The 19,352-nt window shown below is 41.8% G+C and overlaps 1 protein-coding gene across 1 annotated transcript; it reads left to right on the forward strand.

Annotated features, from left to right (window-relative positions):
- Positions 1 to 11,811: 11,811 nt before the first annotated feature.
- Positions 11,812 to 13,320, forward strand: LOC118356183 (endogenous retrovirus group K member 10 Gag polyprotein-like). Its single transcript, XM_035723484.1, has one exon. It carries the CDS (start codon positions 11,812 to 11,814, stop codon positions 13,318 to 13,320), a length of 1,509 nt encoding a protein of 502 aa, XP_035579377.1.
- Positions 13,321 to 19,352: the final 6,032 nt, after the last annotated feature.

Consider the following 19,352-nt stretch of genomic DNA (forward strand, 5'->3'; position numbering starts at 1 on the left):
AATTACATTAACATAACAGAGCTCATATACGAAAACCCACAGCTAACATCATACTCAGTGATGAAAATTTGACTAAAGGCTTTTTCTCTAAGGTCAGGAACAAGACAGGGATGTCTACTTTGTCTACTTATTTTCAAAATAGTATTGGAATTTCTAGCAACCAGGCAAGGAAAAGCAATAAAGGACATTGAAATTGTAAAAGAAGAAGTAAAACTACCCTTACTTACAGATGACCTGATCTTATACATATACAAAATCCTAAAGCATCCCCAAATATCTGTTAGACCTAAACATCAACACCAGCAAAATTGCAAGATATAAGGTGAACCCACAAAAATTACTTGTATATGCTAGCAAAGAACAATTTAAAAAGGAAATTTAAAAAACTATTCAATTTATAATAGCACCCAAAGGAGTAAAATACCCAGGGAAAAATATAATCAAGGAGATATAAATTTGTACACTGAAAACTCCAAGAGATTGTTGAAAGAAACGAAAGAGGACCTAAAGAAATGGAAAGACATCCCATATTCATGGATTAGAAGATTAAATATTGTTGAGATGGCAATACTGCTTGAAGTGACCTAAAGATTTAATACAATTTCTGATATATATATGACAATCCATGTAAGGATAGATATAAAAACCAATGGAGTAGAATTGGGAGTCCAGATATAAACCCATACATCTTTGGCTAATTGATTTTCAACGAGGGTATCAAGACCATTCAGTGTTGAAAAAAATGGATTGTTTAATACCTGGTGCTGGAATAACTAGATAGTTACATAAAAAAGAATAAAGTTAGAGCTCTACTTCACACCATATCCAAAAACTAACTCAAAATGTATAAACAACCTAAAATATGCAAACCATAAGTATAGAACTATTAGAAGAAAACAGAAGGGTGAATATTTGCAAACTTATATTTGGCAGTGGTTTTTCAGATCTGACACCAAAATCACAAGCAAGAAGATAAAAAATAGACAAATTGGACTCCATCAAAATTAAAAAACTTTTATGCATCTAAGGGCATTATCAAGAAAGTGAAAAGATAATCCAGAGAATAAGAGAGAATATTTGCAGATAATATGGCTGATAAAAGTCTTTTATCCAGAACACATTAAGAACTTTTATAATTCAACAAAAAATAGATGAACAACCTAATTTAAAAATGAGCAAAAGACTTGAATAGACATATCTCCAAAGAAGATATATAAACAGCCCACAGGCACATGAAAAAATGCTCAACATCCGTAGTCACTGGGGAAATGCAAATCAAAACCACAGTGAGATACCATGTCACACCTGTTAGGATGGTTACAATAATAATATAGGTTTTTTTGAATGAAAAATAAGTGTTGGTGAGGATGTGGGCAAATTGGAACCCTTGTACATTGCTGGTAGGAATTCTACTCCTGGTTCTATTTCCCCCAAATTGAAAATAAAGACTCAAACTAATCTTGTTCGCAAATGCTTCTGGCAGCACTATTCACAACAGCAAAAATGGGGAAACAACCCAAATGTCTGCCAATAATTGATTAGGTAAACAAAGTGTGGTATCTATGTACAATGGTATACTATCGTGTCATAAATAAGAATGAAGAATGGATACTTGCAAATACATGCTATGTAGGTAAGTCCTTGAAAACATTATGCTAAGTAAAAGAAGCCGGCCACAAAAGACTACATATTGTATGATTCTATTTATATGAAACATCCAAAATAATTAAATCTATGAAGACAGAAAGCATATTGGCTGTAGCTAGGATCTAAGGGGAAAAGCAACTGGGGTGTGACTATTTAATGGGTATGGGATTTTCACCTGGGCTGATTAAAGCATTTCAGAAATTGATACAGGTAGTGGTTGTACAACATTGTGAAAGTTCTAAATACCACTGAATTGTAATTTAAAAATGGTTAATTTTATGTTATATGAATTTCACCTCCATTAAAATACACAAAGGAAAACACAAACCAAAACAAAACAACAAAATATACAAAATCTCTAAGCAAATGGAACTAGCCTCTTATTTTCTTTATCTCTTGAGCTTTCTTCTGACTCCTCTGGTTCACTGGACAATTTATGTGCTTTCAACAATTTTATAGATTAACAGGAAATAAAGAATTATATGTACAAGTTTCACTACAAGTTAAATAGCGATTATTCTCAGAGAAGAGGGGAAGATTTATTTTTTGGCACTGGGATGAGTGAAGACATACAGGAGACATGACATTTCACTAACCCAATAAATGAGAAGCGTGAATGATCAGTCTCATTTCAACAAACATGGGGGGAAAGGGGATAAGAAAAGGAATAGAAGATAAAAGTGTATTTACAGATGGGAAAGGCAGAGACCTAGGGAGAAGAACCATCTGACATTCACCATTTTAAAAATAAGATTCACAAATGCATTTGCTTCTTCATTCCAAAAGATCAAATTATATTTTAAATGGCATAATAAAGGTTTAAAAACATCTTAAAATTCTTCATATTTCCTCATTGATTTGTGTCCCTTATTTTTTAAGGTTGATGATACTGGCTTGAGGTTGTTGTCTTTTAAGTTGAACAGGAATATATTATGACTTCATCTAGTGCTCTCCTGTGGGAAACATTCTTTCTATCTTTTCCTGTTCTATATTTCAGCCAGCATCACGGTGACGCTGGCAAGTGATGTATAAGAACTTAAACAACAAGCTTGAACTTTGGCTCATGGGAGTAGGGGAAAATCTCACATCATGCTATCAGAAAATGAACCACACTGAATTCTTAACATTTAAAATGTTCACATTATAAACTATATTTTGGTGGGTCCCTGAGACTGGAATTTAAGTAGACTTTTACCTGGAGCTATAAATATTTTGCTTGATGACTAAATGTATACCAACAAAGAAGTCACTTCAATAACCTGAAGTTGAAAAGGGGAAATCACTTAAAACGTAAGCAGGCAGAAAACAAAACAAAATGCATTTCTTTCTTCATGTCCTTTATTAAGCCTAGAAAACAGAACAAAAATAAAAGACTTTAGAAGGAGGTAGGAGAGGAGTTGGAACCAGAGAGGCAACCTAGAGGCTCCCAGATGGTTTATACTAGTAGAAGCTTCAGCCTGTTAACTTCTGGATAGTATAAACAATCTGGTTGAGACTGATTGATCACTGGTTTGCATATATCCAACCACATCCCATGTACTTTTATGGAGCAATCGACTGCTGCCAAGCCCATGGCTAATCCTCTGGATGTTAGCATCAGTAAAATGTGAATCACCACTTCCCTCCAGGAACTCACAGTCATCTTGAGAAACCTTCACATAAACAAGATCCTATCATTTTGGCAGTATTCCTCTAAGACTGATGTGTGAATTTCCATGTTTTCCTATGATGCAGCAATTCCTTTTCTGAGTATATTTCCCAAGGAAACTCTTGCATGAGCACAAGGAGATGTGAAAAAATATCCATAGCAGCCGCATATTTAACAGCGAACAACTGGCAACAACTTACACTTTCCTTAACAAAGCAACGGATGAATTAAATGAGGACACATTCATAAAACAGAGTATATTATAGCACTTAAAAAAACATATGTATATATTTATTTTTATGTGTATACATATATTTACATGTATGTTTAAATGTATATATATTTTTGAAGTTCTTTTTTATTTATTTTATTTTTTATTATGTTATGTTAAACATACATCATTAGTTTTTTTCTTTAAATTTTTTATTGTTATGTTAATCACCATACATTACATCATTAGTTTTTGATGTAGTGTTCCGTGATTCACTGTTTGTGCATAACACCCAGTGCTCCATGCAGAACGTGCCCTCTTTAATACCCATCACCAGGCTAACCCATCCCCCCACCCCCCTCCCCTCTAGAACCCTCAGTGTGTTTTTCAGAGTCCATCGTCTCTCATGGTTCGTCTCCCCCTCCAATTTACTCCCTTTCATTCTTCCCCTCCTGCTATCTTCTTTTCTTTTTCTTTTTTCTTAACATATGTTGCATTATTTGTTTCAGAAGTACAGATCTGTGATTCAACAGTCTTGCACAGTTCACAGCGCTCACCATAGCACATACCCTCCCCAATGTCTGTCACCCAGCCACCCCATCCCTCCCACCCCCCACCACTCCAGCAACCCTCAGTTTGTTTCCTGAGATTAAGAATTCCTCATATCAGTGAGGTCATATGATACGTGTCTTTCTCTGACTGACTTATTTCACTCAGCATAACACCCTCCAGTTCCATCCACGTCATTGCAAAGGGCAAGATCTCATTCCTTTTGATGGTTGCATAATATTCCATTGTGTATATATACCACCTCTTCTTTATCCATTCATCTGTCGATGGACATCTTGGCTCTTTCAACAGTTTGGCTATTGTGGACATTGCTGCTATAAACATCAGGGTGCACGTACCCCTTCAGATCCCTACATTTGTATCTTTGGGATAAATACCCAGTAGTGCAATTACTGGATCATATGGTAGCTCTATTTTCAACTTTTTGAGGAAACTCCATACTGTTTTCCAGAGGGGTTGCACCAGCTTACATTCCCACCAACAGTGTAGGAGGGTTCCCCTTTCTCCACATCCCCGCCAACATCTGTCATTTCCTGATGTTAATTTTAGCCATTCTGACTGGTGTGAGGTGGTATCTCATTGCGGTTTTGATTTGGATTTCCCTGACACCAAGCGTACATCATTAGCTTTCAATGTAGTGTTCTATGATTCAGTGTTTGTGTGTAACACCCAGTACTCCATGTAGAACGTGCCCTCTTTAATACCCATCACCGGGCTAACCCATCCCCCCACCCTCCCTTCTAGAACCCTCAGTTGTTTCTCATGGTCCATAGTCTCTCGTGGTTTGTCTCCCCTTCTGATTCCCCCCCTTCATTCTTCCCCTCCTGCTATCTTCTCCTTCTTTTTTTTAAAAATATATAATGTATTATTTGTTTCAGAGGTAGAGGTCTGTGATTCAACAGTCTTGCACAATTCACAGCGCTCAGCATAGCACATACCCTCCCCAATGTCTATCACCCAGCCACCCCATCCCTCCCACCCCCCACCACTCCAGCAACCCTCAGTTTGTTTCCTGAGATTAAGAATTCCTCATATCAGTGAGGTCATATGATACATGTCTTTCTCTGATTGACTTATTTCGCTCAGCATAACACCCTCCAGTTCCATCCACGTCATTGCAAACAAATGGCAAGTTCATTCATTTTGATGGCTGCATAATATTCCATTGTATATATATATACCACAAATTCTTCATCCATTCATCTGTCAATGGACATCTTGGCTCTTTCCACAGTTTGGCTATTGTGGACATTGCTGCTATAAACATTGGGGTGCACGTATTTATTTTTTGTATATTTATATGTATATGTTTAGTTGCATTTATGTTTTTTGTGTATATTTATATGTATGTATGTTTGTGTGGACATATATATACCTACACAAATAGATTTTAGTAATGTAACACTTATTCTTTAAAAGATGTTCTTTTATGTAACTTCTGTAAATTCAAAACATAAAAATAATATTATTTATGATTTGTAAATATCCATATATCAGGGCGCCTGGGTGGCTCAGTCGGTTAAGGGTCTGACTCTTGATCTCAGCTCAGGTCTTGACCTCAGGGTCGTGAGTTCAAGCCCCATGTTGGAGCCCAGTGTGGAGCCTACTTAAAAGAAAAACCCCATATATCTAAACATTAAAATATACCAAAGGGTTACACATCAAATTCATGGGGCTGCCTCTTTATGCAGGAAAGATTTCACTTATTCCAGAATTATTTAATGAGCTCTTGGGGAGAGGGCGCTGAAGTCAGGAAAGATCACACGGAGCTTGTATGTGAAAGTGGGGACATGGGTGGACTCTCATGAACAAAGATCAACATCAGATAGTGAAGAAATAACACAGGACCCTGTGCTCAAGGGAAACTGCAGGGCTGCTTCAGATTGAGATCCTAGGAAGAACTCCTGTGACGGTGGCTTGAGAAGAGGGGCGTCAACCACATTAAAACCTAGGGGAGGAGCACTGCAGGCAAAGGGAGGAGCCAGCACCAGGAGCTCAAGTAGGAGGTCGGCCTGGATTGGGCATGAGGAGCAGGGAGAAAGTGGGAGAGGAAGGCCAAGCCCAGGTCACAGTGACTTTGTGGGCCAAGCCAGCAAGGAGAGGTAACTCCCGTCTGAAGTGCAATAGGAGCTATGGGGGCCTATTTAGCAAAGGAATGATAGGACATAATTTATGTTTTAAAGATTCACTCTGGTTGCTGCCTGAAGAACAACTTTGAATGGCAGTGGGGCGCCTGGGTGGCTCCGTTGGTTCAGCATCTGCTTTTGGCTTAGGTCACGATCTCATGGTCCTGGGATCAAACTTGCTCAGAGGGAAGTCTGCTTCTCTCTCTTCCTCAGCCCCTACCCCCAGCTCGTGCTCTCTTTCTCTCTAATAAATAAAAATTTTTAAGAAAGGTAGGAAGGAAGGAAAGAAAGGAGGAAGGAAGGAAGGAAGGAAAGAAGGGAGGGAGGAAGGAAGGAAGGAAGGAAAACAAAGGCAGTGGTTAGCAGGTTATTACAAAGTCCACCTTGCAGTTTGAATGGTTGAACCTGAGGGGCAGGGCTGAATAGGGAGAGAGGTGGAGGGGTGTGGTATTTGGAAAAATGCCAGATAAATTGAATTAGGAGAGGATGGAACTGTGCTCCCCAGAACCAGGCAGATGGATCGACTCTCCTGAACAATTCAGGCCAATAGGTTATGACTGGAAGTGACCTCTGTCACTTCTGGACCAAAGCACTGAAAAGAGAAAAATTAAGAAAAACTCCTGGTTTTTGGCTTGGGTGAAGGGGTGTGTCCTGCTACACTGGGGACATGGCAGGAGAACTGGGTTTTGAGACATGGAAGTTAGGAATTCTTAGGCTATGTGAAGTCTGAGATGTTTACTAAATATCCCCACGTAGATAGGTGTGTGAGTTGGATGTCGCAGTCAAGGTAACAGGAGAGAGAAGGAAGGGAGAATCATCGGCACACCAGTGATAACTAAAATGTAATGGTGGACAAGAGCACCAGACAATAGTGAAAACTTAGAAATTTTCTGAAGGGGTCTAGGACCCAGACCTCCTTCTCCAACAGCTAACCATTAAACAAATTGGACAAAAGAAGAGGAGCCATCAAAGGAGATGGAGGTAAATGTCCAGGCAGCAAAAACGACAGCCAGATGTTTGGGACATCACCTAAGCCAGGAGGAGAAAGAATTTCAAGGGAGTGGTCTACTATGACACAAGGCCGTGGAGATGTGGAAAGATGAGTCTGGTCACCTGTGGCAGGGGACCCAGTAGAGGGGGTCGCAGGGAGAATGTCAGGTAAGGGAATGGAGTGACAAGTGCTGGAAATTCTTTCAAGATTTTCACCAAGAATCAAGTAGGGAAATGAGGCAGTAGCTGTAGGGAAATAGGGCATTAAAGAATTTTTTTAAAATCTAGTAGATACTGTGCAGGGTTGTATTCTGTTAGCAATGATTCACAAAGACGGGGAGCAAACGATCATGGGGTGGAGGAGCTTGAAATGGAAACTCAAGCTCCCTCTATAATGTTTTGTTTTTATTTTCAAAGACAGGCTGCAAATATGACAGAATGTTAAGGGTAAATGGTGGAAATAGCGGTTTTTGGCACATGTTGCCCTTTTCTGTATTTTATACATTTTCCCAAAGGGACAGCGCATGTTTGCACGCAAGTATAATTACGGGGTGAAGGTGGGTACTATTTTCTGTTGTGGACCCAGAAAGCTGGATTAAGTTTTAAGAAAGTAGTTCACAACTTCATAAAGAATGTTTCAGTGACATTATGATATTTCTAGAGCTCCTAAGTATTTCCAATTCTCTTCCTCTTCCTGAAACATAAAAGGCTGTGCTCCCCAGAACCGGGCCGATGGATTGACTCTCCTGAACAATTCAGGCCCCAACAGGTTATGACCAGAAGTGGACCAAAGCATTAAAAAGCTGGAGAAGCTCCCTGTGTTATTCTTCTGTTAGAGGAAATCTGATGTTTTATGTGAAATGAAGGTGCCTTGAGAAGCCCCTGGCAATGCTGAGCTGCCACAGGGAGACTGGTTGCCCTGGAGATTTGCTCAGAATCACAATGAGCTCTGTGGGAGCAAAAAAAATGGACTTTCTTATGTTAAGCTACGAAGATTATGGTAGTGTTTGTTATCAACCCAACACAACATAGCCTAAACCTTATGCCATGTGAATTAGCTTGTACCTACACCATAGCCTAGCCTCTATCATGTGCCACAGAAAGACCCAGCAGAGAAAGATGGCTCTTATACCCTGTAAAGTCAACTTCTTAATAACCTGCCTCAATGTTTATTTTGTTATCTCTTGACATTCTCTCTTCTCTGCCAAAATCACGTGGACTGGATAAAGAGGCTTTTCCAGAATGATATATGAAGAAACCAGAGTTTGTTAAGGCTTGAGAGTCAAGCAGAAGGGTAATAGAATTCGTGTGATCCCAAGGCTTCCGTCGGCGGAATGGTCCTCAGGTGTTATGGGTTGAATTGCATCTCCTAAAATTCCTGGCTTGACGTCCTAACCCCTCTACTGCAGAATGTGACTGTATGTGGTATGAGAACCCTGACTGACTTCTGCACCCCGTGGTCACCGTGGCCTGAGCGACAGTGAGCTCAGTGTCCTGAAGCTGGGAGCCTCTGGGCTCCCGGAACAGGAAAGGCCATACTTTCCCACTGCACTGAGCCTAGCCTGACAGTGGATCAAGGACAAAGTAGGGTCTGGGGAAGCAGAGAAGAGCGGAAGGACCCAAAGGACTGTGCTTTTTCTTGTGGGAAAATCGTGGACAGGGCTAGGGTCTCACAGTCTGGTACAAGTCTGTATCTGTGTGAACTTGCACACATCCTGGATCTGAGTCTCACATCCCATCAGTGACAGGAGTAAATTCCAATGAGGAATCAGTAAGTTGTCTATGGAAGTTTCCAGCGACCCTACAAATGGAGAGGTGGTTCCCAAGGCAGTTCTGCACACATAGAAGTCGATCTCTCCCAGGTAATCTGTGTTCTTGCTAGTTAGTATTTTCATGCTCAGGTTATACATGAGACAAGCCATTTCAGGGTCTCCTAAATCCATGAAACCAATTCCTGTGGTTGCTTCAGAGGTAGAGTCTATAGGCAGCTGATTCTACAGATGCCAATTACTGTGCTGAAGGCTGACCCTTGGGTTCCAACCTGCCATGTGTGTAACTCTAGGACCTGGAAGAGTGTGTCTGAGGGTGCAAAAGCCCATCAGGTAAAATGAGTCACAGCCATTTGTCTTAATACCTTATTTTCTCAATGATTTGCTTCTGGTTACATGTCACCCACTGTTTCCTTCTTTGTCTAATGATTTTATTTAAAATATGTTCATTATAATAATTTTAATATCACATTGGCATAGGTTTAAACCATCTTAATTATAACATATTATTATAGCTCATTATCATTTGCTATGTTTTCTCTTGTGCTCACTCTCATTAAATAAAGGAAAAATGTACAATTTTAAAAATACACTTTCTAGAGCAGTTTCAGGTTCACAGCAAAATTGAACAGAAAGTAGAGAATTACCATACAGCCCCATCCCCACAAATGCACAACCTCCCCTACCACGACACCCTGCCCCAGAGTGGTACATTTGCTACAATCCATGAACCTACTATGAACCCACTATGCTATGAACCAACTATGTCAATAGTTGAGTGTATTTATGTGACTCTATTTCTGTGCTCTTTACTCTGTTTTAGTGATCTATTTTTATTTATTTATTTCTTTTTTATCAAGACCACACTGCCCTGAGTAGTGTACCTTCATAGTAAGTCTTTAAATCAGCTAGTGTCAATCCTCCAACTTTGTTTTTCCCCTTCCGTTTTGTGTTCATTATTCCGGGTCTCCATATAAACTTTAGAATTAATTTGTCATTATCCACAAAATAAGCTGGTAGGGTTTTGACTGTGATCATGTTGAATCCATAATCAAAGTTGGAAGAACTGACATTCTGACAATATGCCGTATACACATAAATCCACTTAATCTTGGGGGTGATACCCCATCCTATTCACAGGTCCAGCCCATACACAGGCACAGGATTATACAGGCATGTACACCAAGTATGGGAACTTCCAGGCTATCTTAGAACTGTGGTCACCATATTGCTCTATATTAAAGTGACTTAAGAGATATAATCGATAAATGCAGTATGTGGTCCTTGATCGACCCGGGTTTGAACAAATCAATTATAAAAAAACATTTGTGGGACAACAACTTGGTAAAGGTAATGAGACCTATTGTTAATTTTGGTGAAGTGATAATGGTATTTCAGGTATCTGGAAAAAGCAGAGTCCTATGCTGTAAAGTTGCAAGCTGACATATCTAGAAATAAAGTGTCATGATGTCTGTAATTTCCTTTAAAATATTCCTTCAAAGACAAGAATTAGAAAAGACCATTATGGCAAAATGTTAATGGTTGTTATATCCAGATGACAAATGCTTTCTATGAAGTTTTCATTACAAAAGGAAAAACAACAGGGAAGTGAGAAGAAATATCATGGCCTTGGCTCTAGGGTTTGGAAGTAGATAAATGGCTTACAGAATTTGTTTTTAATAGCTTTTTATTTTGGATACTTTTAGACTTGCTGGAAAGTTGTCAAGATAGTAAAGTTCCAATCTGCCCTTTGCCCAGCTTCCCCCATGTTATCTTAGCTAACCAGCATTTTCCAAAACCAAAATGAAGAAACTAGATCATGGGTATGATGCATGGGTATGATGTACTAACTAACCTACAAATTTATTTAAATTTTACCAGTTTATCTTTTTTTTTTCTTTTTAGAATTTTGGGGATCCACATTGCATTTAAAGTTGCTTAGAATTCTGGGGAACATCAAAGTTTTTAGCATCATGGGAAAAGGTTTGAGAAGCCTACTGGTTGCATGGAGCTTGCCTCCTCAGCTGAAGTAAGCAAAGAATGTAATTAATGGTCAGCTACTGGGTGATTACTAAAAGCAATTCAAGGATAAGAGTTTAATAAGGTGAATAGTAACTTTATAAAGTAAATTTGGAGATTGTTTATATTTGAACAAATAGACCAGAAGACCGCAGGACCACCACCACTATCAGCAGCAACAGCAACGAAAAAGAGGAAAAAAAAAAAAAAAACACCTTTCTGATTTACAAAACATTTGGCCTTTGCTTTTTTGGTTTCTGGTTTTGGCTTTCCTGTCGGGAGCCATGAGCAACAAAGGGGTTAATCAGGTAGAGCAAAGGCTCCCTGATCCCTTTGAACCATGGCCACCTGACTGCCCCCATACAAAAACATGTTGTACTGGCTAGCCCGAGTTGTATTTAGGCTAAGAAAACCACAGTGTTATTGATAAGCCCTGAAAAATAGCGCACCGGGCCCTTTGAAGGCATGGGAAGAAACTATGCGCTTGAGGAACCTGGCCTTGAACCAAAAACTCGGGACGGAGCCAGGAGAGGGCAGGGAGGAACCTGTGGAACTTGTTTATGTCCTATTGTTATATAACCTGAACTTATATAAAGTGTGTAAGTAAGAATAAAGTTGTTGCTCGCGGCATCCCCGTGGGCAACCCTCCTGTTCCCATACTTTTATGTTTCATTCTCTTACCCTCATCCCTGTTCGACCTTGCACGTGGGCCGTGGCAAGTGGCGCCCGAACAGGGACATGAGCACATGAAAGAGGATCCTGGACACTGACGTCGCAAGCAACCAGGTAAGAGAACCGGTCGTTTAACCGGCACAACAGGAGTAAGAAATTATGGGACAAAGTCAGTCCGCTAGTCATGCATATTTTCTGCGGACCCTGCGGGTTTTATTGGCAGAGAGAGGGCATAAGGTGTCTTCCTCCACACTGCAGGAATTTTTCAGGAACATAGAAGACTTGTGCCCTTGGTTCCCACCAGAAGGAACAGCAAACCCAGAGGATTGGAGACGGGTGGGCCAAGAGATGAAAAATCAAATAAAGTTGCGGGGCTCCGGTGCCTTGCCGCCCAATACAATGGGCCTTTGGTCTCATATTTGTGAAATCCTGGAGCCACAACAAAAAATTGAGCTGATATCTTTAAAATCATGGGTTGAAGATGAGGAAAAAGATCCTATTAAAGTACCCCTGACTCCCACTGGGGTGTCCTCTTTTGAGATCCTGGGCAATGATGCTAACTTACCCGCCCAGGACCCTTTCCCTCCTCCACCACCGCCTATGCCCTTGGCGGGGAAAGCCCCTAGGGCTCAGAGTGGTGGGGATGAATTTGGCGACGATGATGTTTATCTCGATGATGACCCCATTCTGACTATGCCCACATCATTGAAATCGGTCCTGCCTGCAGTCACAACCTCTGGTCAAGGGATTAATTCCATGACTAAGTGCACTCAAACTAGCACGCTGCAGGCTTTTCCCATTATGACCAATCAGCAAAGCGCTGCCAAGTCCTCTGTGTCCAACATTAGCCCTTTACAGAGAACTTTACTAACAGCGCAGCAAGCGGGAGAGGACGTGGGAGAGTTTAATGCCTACCCAGTAACCTTACAGGGAGGCCAACGGACATATACTGCCCTAAATTTTAAAATGTTAAAAGACTTAAAGGCTGCCTGTAGTCAGTACGGGGCCACTGCTCCCTTTACCCTATCTATGATGGAAAACCTTACCAGAGAAGCTCTTTGCCCAGGAGATTGGAAGGTTGTTGCCCGGGCTTGCCTTAATGGGGGAGATTATTTGTTGTGGAAGGCCGAATTCGAGGAGAAGTGTAACAATCTGGCTATCTATAACAGAAGGACCCAAATCCCTGTCACATATGAGATGTTGGCTGGTACTGGAGCTTATTATGAAGTGGGTAACCAAATACATTTCCCTGAGATTGCCTATGCTCAAATCAATGAGGCTGTTTTGACTGCATGGAAAAAGTTACCGACCACTGGCACAAGGACAGAAGAGTTATCTAAAATAAGACAGGGACCCGATGAACGTTATCAAGATTTTGTTTCACGGCTGTTACAAGCCGTGAGTAGGATTGTTGTAGATGGGGAGGCAGGAACTATTATAGTGAAGCAGCTAGCCTTTGAGAATGCCAATTCAGCATGTCAGGCGGCCATAAGGCCTTGGAAGTCCACGGGCACCCTTGAGGAATTTTTGCGGCTGTGTGCAGACATTGGTCCCAGTTATGTACAAGGAGTGACCTTGGCAGCAGCCCTTCGAGAAATTCCTCCACAGCAGCTACATTCACAACTTCTTAAAAAACAAAAGGGAAAGTCAGGCCCCACAACTACCTGAAGCCTACATTCTGTCCAATGATGAGGAATTATTCCACCTGTTCAAGTCGATTCAGCTCCTCCTACTACAAAGGCAGCACCCTCTGTTTATAACACACATCAGAGCTCACTCTAACCTTCCTGGTCCATTAGCAGAGGGCAATCGCATAGCTGATGAAAATACACACATATTTTCTACAAGCACTATTCAAGCAGCCAAAAGCAGCCATGCGAAATTCCATCAGAATGCACAGGCCTTACGGCGCCAATACGGCATCTCCCGGGAAGAATCCCAACAAATTGTACGAGAATGCCAATCCTGTCCCCAATTTTTTAACCCCCCCTCATATGCCATTAACCCCAGAGGGCTCCTTCCTAACCACCTTTGGCAGATGGATGTAACCACTTACTTACCGTTTGGCCGCCTTAAATACATCCATGTCTCCATTGACACCTTCTCTAACTATATTTTTGCTACTGCACACTCCGGTGAAGCTTTTGTAGATGTCCAAAATCATCTTTTCACAGCATTCGCAGTTCTGGGCATGCCAAAGGCTCTTAAGACCGACAATGGTTCAGCCTACACTTCTTCAGCATTCCAGACCTTTTGCGCAAATTTTCGCATCATTCATACAACAGGCATTCCCTATAATTCTCAAGGTCAAGCCATTGTCGAAAGAGCCCACTCCACCCTCAAAATGTACCTCAAAAAATTAAAAGAGGGGGAAATACTACAGGGGAAAATAAAATATTCACCTCACTTACACCTTTCATTAGTACTCTTTGTTTTAAATTTTTTGAATGTTGACTCGGTTGGCCGCACTGCCGCCGAGCGTTTTTGGCAGCCTGAGCAGGCTCCCCTCCTCTATGCGAAGTGGCGTGACCCCGCCACCATGGAGTGGAGGGGACCCGACCCGGTCCTACGCCAGGGCCGAGGATACGCTTGTATCTTTCCCCAGGATGAGGAGACGCCACGCTGGCTCCCGCTCCGATGCGTCCGCATTGTCCGTAATGGTTTGCAGAATGAGGTGGCTCCAGATCCGCTCCGGGAGGACGAGGAGATGCCCCGTCTCGGATCAGAGGAAAATAACATGGGGAGACATCAAAGCCCTGACCGCTCGAGCTGAGGCCACCGTGCGTGAGTCGGGCCAGCCAGTCACGGCTGTTGCCCTTTTCCTTGCCATGCTATCACTTTTAACCCTTGACTCTGCTCAGGCCTCTTCTTACTGGGCTTTTGTCCCGGATCCTCCTACCACGAGGGCGGTCACCTGGAAGGATCCCTCACCCAAGGTGTTTACTAACTTCACAGACATTTTTGATGGGCCTGAGATTTCCGGCCTCACTCATGCCGTGGCGCCTTTTAACTGGACCAGCCTGGCTTCTGCCCCCCCCATTTGTTTCCAGGCCATCGATGGCCCTGAGGCGCCTCATTATGGATGCGTGGTCACTTCACCAGTCTCCCGAAGAATCTGCTCTTGGTATGGAACTGAGCCACCTAGAGGAGACACTTTGACACCTCATGTAATGGTGGAGAATTGGGACATCAACGAGGTTGTCCTTCAACATCGACGGCCCCTGCCTGTTGGCCGTTTCGGACCTGCTTCCAGATCCCTTGAGACCCCATACCTTGACTATCCCCTCTGCAAATCTGACTTAACGTGGAAAACCTACGGACCCTCTTGAAAAACCTGCGTTCATCACAACCCAGAGATTGTGACTCCCCATGGCATACCTGACACTTATATAATTGACTGGTCAAAAGATGGGGATCTCCCTTTGCGCCGCTCCCCCCCGCCTTCAGAATATGGGCCATACGACCACAATAATTCTGCTCCCGGGGGACTGCTATCACTGGGGAGGATGAGACACCCGGACTTGTGGAAAATTGTTGCGGCCATGAGAGATGTTAAAGCTAATTCGTCTCTTTCCCCTGGCTTCCCCACGGGCCCATTGACATTTCAAATTCAGGCATGTCTTTCCCCACCGTTCCTGTTTGTAATGGGGGACGGATCTGTAGTACCCGAGGCTAAGGCCAATAGAACCCTTTACAAAATAACTTGTGAGGAGTGTTATCTCACCAACTGTTTGCCTTTACCCAGCGCCCCAAATTCAACAAAGAAGGTTTTCCTAGCCATGCAGCCCCCTTATCTAATGATGCCTGTAGAGGTGGGGGGGCCCTGGTATAGAGATTATGGCTACCAATTTGCGCAAGAATTGGAGGGCCTACTTAGCCGGGGGCGACGTTTCCTAGGCCTCCTAATAGCTGGCATCACTGCCTTGGTGTCTTTGATAGCATCAGCTACTGTCTCCACGGTGGCACTGTCCCAGGGCATACATACTGCCGCTCATGTAAATAGCTTGGCTCATAATGTCTCCCAGACCCTCGCTACACAAGAAAGTATAGATAGAAAAATTTTGGCTCGCCTAGATAGTCTAAAACAGGCCGTCGAGTACCTGGGCACCCAATATTCATTGTTACATACTCGTTTGTCCTTTGTGTGCCACGGAGGGTATGGTTCCATTTGTGTGACCCCCCTGGAAGCTGACAACGTCTCCTGGGAAACGGTGCAGAGGCACTTGCAAGGTATCTGGCATGAAACAAATGTAAGCCTAGATCTGCTTCAATTGCAAGAACAAATAAACAATATAGCCTCCTCCCATCTGCATGTAGTCACCCCCGGAGACATGGCACAATCCTTTCTACAAAAGCTACAGGGGTTTAACCCCTTTAATATCCTCCAACATTCCTTCTGGATTATGTGTGCTCTGGTTGTAGGGGTAACCTTATTACTCTGCTTATGGTGTGCTTGGAGTCGCTGTCTGTTTGCTTTCATGGCCAGTACCCAAGCAAATGTACACATGTTGCGTTTAAAGATAAAAGGGGGGAAATGTCGGGAGCCATGAGCAACAAAGGGGTTAATCAGGTAGAGCAAAGGCTCCCTGATCCCTTTGAACCATGGCCACCTGACTGCCCCCATACAAAAACATGTTGTACTGGCTAGCCCGAGTTGTATTTAGGCTAAGAAAACCACAGTGTTATTGATAAGCCCTGAAAAATAGCGCACCGGGCCCTTTGAAGGCATGGGAAGAAACTATGCGCTTGAGGAACCTGGCCTTGAACCAAAAACTCGGGACGGAGCCAGGAGAGGGCAGGGAGGAACCTGTGGAACTTGTTTATGTCCTATTGTTATATAACCTGAACTTATATAAAGTGTGTAAGTAAGAATAAAGTTGTTGCTCGCGGCATCCCCGTGGGCAACCCTCCTGTTCCCATACTTTTATGTTTCATTCTCTTGCCCTCATCCCTGTTCGACCTTGTACGCGGGCCGTGACACTTTCCCGTCACACAAGGTCAAGACAGAAATAAAATAGAAACTCTTACCTATCCATGGAAGTTTTTCAGTAAATATCTGCACTCAGCTAAACTAAAACCTAAAATATGAGCAAGTGAGCCTTAGTTTTCTGCTTTCTGCAAGTCAGCTTAAATTTAATGAATGAAATCATTATTTTCAAAATTGGTAATGAACAAAGTCAACAGATAAGCCTGGAAATTTCTACATTAAAAATTCTTTTTCAAGGACAATGCCTGAAGAATTAACATCTTTATTTCATTTGGGGAAAGAAATGTATTCATACTGAATACAATATCGTTACAGAGCTCTCATGTTATTGGTCCTCGTGAGACTACATCTGCCTACAGGGGAAAGGGGTGACTGCTTTAATCCTTTCCCTATGTGACTTTGACAATGGATCCTCAAGGGGGGCACATTTTTCAATATTGATATAAATTGTAATTTCTGTCAAAAGACTGACATGCTGGTTGCTTTAGAAAGGTTTATTTTTGAATTCAAGATAGGCTTGGCAGGTTTTGACACCAAGTCACACGGTCAGACACTGTCCTCTTTGGAATCTGAGAGGTCTATCTTGCTGGAGATGTGGATTTAAAGCTTACTGGTGTGAATTTAAAGCCTGATTGCTTTACAGGTGCAGCAGCTTGACAAGGCGGAGTCCTCAACTATCCAACAAGAAATCACATTGCCGTAGACGATACACAAGGCCTCACTTGCAGGCCTTGTGAGCCTCAGGGTTGAGTAAAAGGAGACTTCATGTGACTCTTACATTGTTCGAAATCAATAGAATGGCTTTTATTTTCAGGTCTAGCACTAAGATATTATTCTGTCAAGACTGGCATTTTTGTGAATTCCTAGTGTTTGTTTCCCCCTGGTGATTCCATGCCCATATGAGAAGCAAAACTGGCATAATAATTAAAATTACAATACAAGAGAACTATTAGAGGGGTCTCCCCTATTGAGAGTTAGATAAAATTTAATGAAATGCTCAATCCTATGCTCTGTGGAATCCCAACACTTTCCTCCAGAGTCATGAAATTTTCCAGATGATGTAAGATCTCATAATCTTCCTGGATCTTCCGGGATGAGAATTTCTGTTTCTTCATTTCATAGATCACTTTGCATCCATGATACATATATATTAACTCATAAATGAAACTAATTCCCCTTCCTCAATTTCAACAATCAAGCTAATGAGGAAATAACAAGATTGTCATAGCAACACTGGGCCACAAAATATGAAAATAGCCAATTGGGCGTCCTGGAAATGTAAAATGACATTGAAATAAAAATCAGGTAACCCTCAAAATAGATGAATGGAAAATTAGCAGAAAGAGTCAATTATAATAGAATTTATAATTTAAAATTTATTCTAAAAAAATAAATGCAATTTTTCTGAAATGAGATTTAATGTATCATAGCTAGAATAAGGACTACACTCAGAACACAGTACAGTGATATTAAGAGATAGAAAATTAAATAAAAGATTGAAAGCGTCACTTAAGATAGACCAATTAAAATTTACGAGAGTTTAAAAAGTAGAGAATAGCGGAGAAAGGGGCATTATTTTATTTTGTCTGCTTAATTCCAAAAAACATCAATTAATTTTGAAGTAACTACATGCTCTGCTCTCCCTCAGTTCATTTTGTTCTTGACCTGGCAATGAGATCTCCTCAGCATTTCCTTATGATCTCTTTTCTGGTAGATTTCTTATCTGCCAATAGAAGTTAAAAGGAAACAATGTTGCTCAAAGTGTGCTGTACAAAAGGATATTGCCAAAGGCTGTGATGAAATACAACAAATCCACAGTCAAACAAACTGGGAAATTGGCTCTCATGTGAAAGGCTATGGGAACTCCTACCCCAAAGAAACATGCCTATCCTAGTTGTAAATTATGTTTCTGAAATGACTTCATTTTGGAACTTCTTTCTCACTTGTAAAATCGAACGATGTCAGACCTTCCATCTCTAACAGAGTAAGAAGGTCTGCCGCTCCCTTCCCACAAAAGCAGCTATAAGTGAGCAAAAGTAACAAAGCAATTCTTTCAGACATCTGGGAAATCAACCAAAGTCTTGAAACAATCGGAGAACTCTTCATTCTCGGAAAAGTACTATATCTTGGGTAAGAACAGAGGACTCGCTGGTGTCTAGCCTGGGGCTGGGTGGGTGCAGACATGCGGACATGATGTGGCTGGCCGAGACAACTGCCAACTTCTCTGTCATGGTAAACAGGGCTCACTGGCAGAAAGAAAGGGCCCCAGTTAGCCACAAATACGGCAGATCCCAAGGCTGTGTTCAGGCTCATAAAGGAGGGGAAAGAGCCCAGCAGAAAGTCTAAGTAAGACTTGAAAATGGCCTGAACTTTGAACTTGCTCTTCCACCCACACCTAGATACACTGGCAGAGAACAGACGCATCACGAGCTTGAGGTGTTTGAGCACAACCTCTGTTCAAGCCTTGGTCTATTCCTGAGCAATGCAGACACAGGGGTAGTTCCTAGGAAGTCAGATTTGTAAATTAAGAGTATAAAATTTTTTTGAGCAGAGACATCAGCTTCTGCACACCACAGAACTCACAGTCTGTCAAGACAGGATAATAGAGAAACAAGCAAGTGAACAAAACCAATAATAACAGCAACCTAAGGGGAAAGTCGGAATCTATATTTGATATGTTATGTAAAGTGTTCAGTTTTTAACCAAGATTAGG

Source organism: Zalophus californianus, chromosome 13, assembly GCF_009762305.2.
Source record: "Zalophus californianus isolate mZalCal1 chromosome 13, mZalCal1.pri.v2, whole genome shotgun sequence".
Lineage (NCBI taxonomy): Eukaryota > Metazoa > Chordata > Mammalia > Carnivora > Otariidae > Zalophus > Zalophus californianus.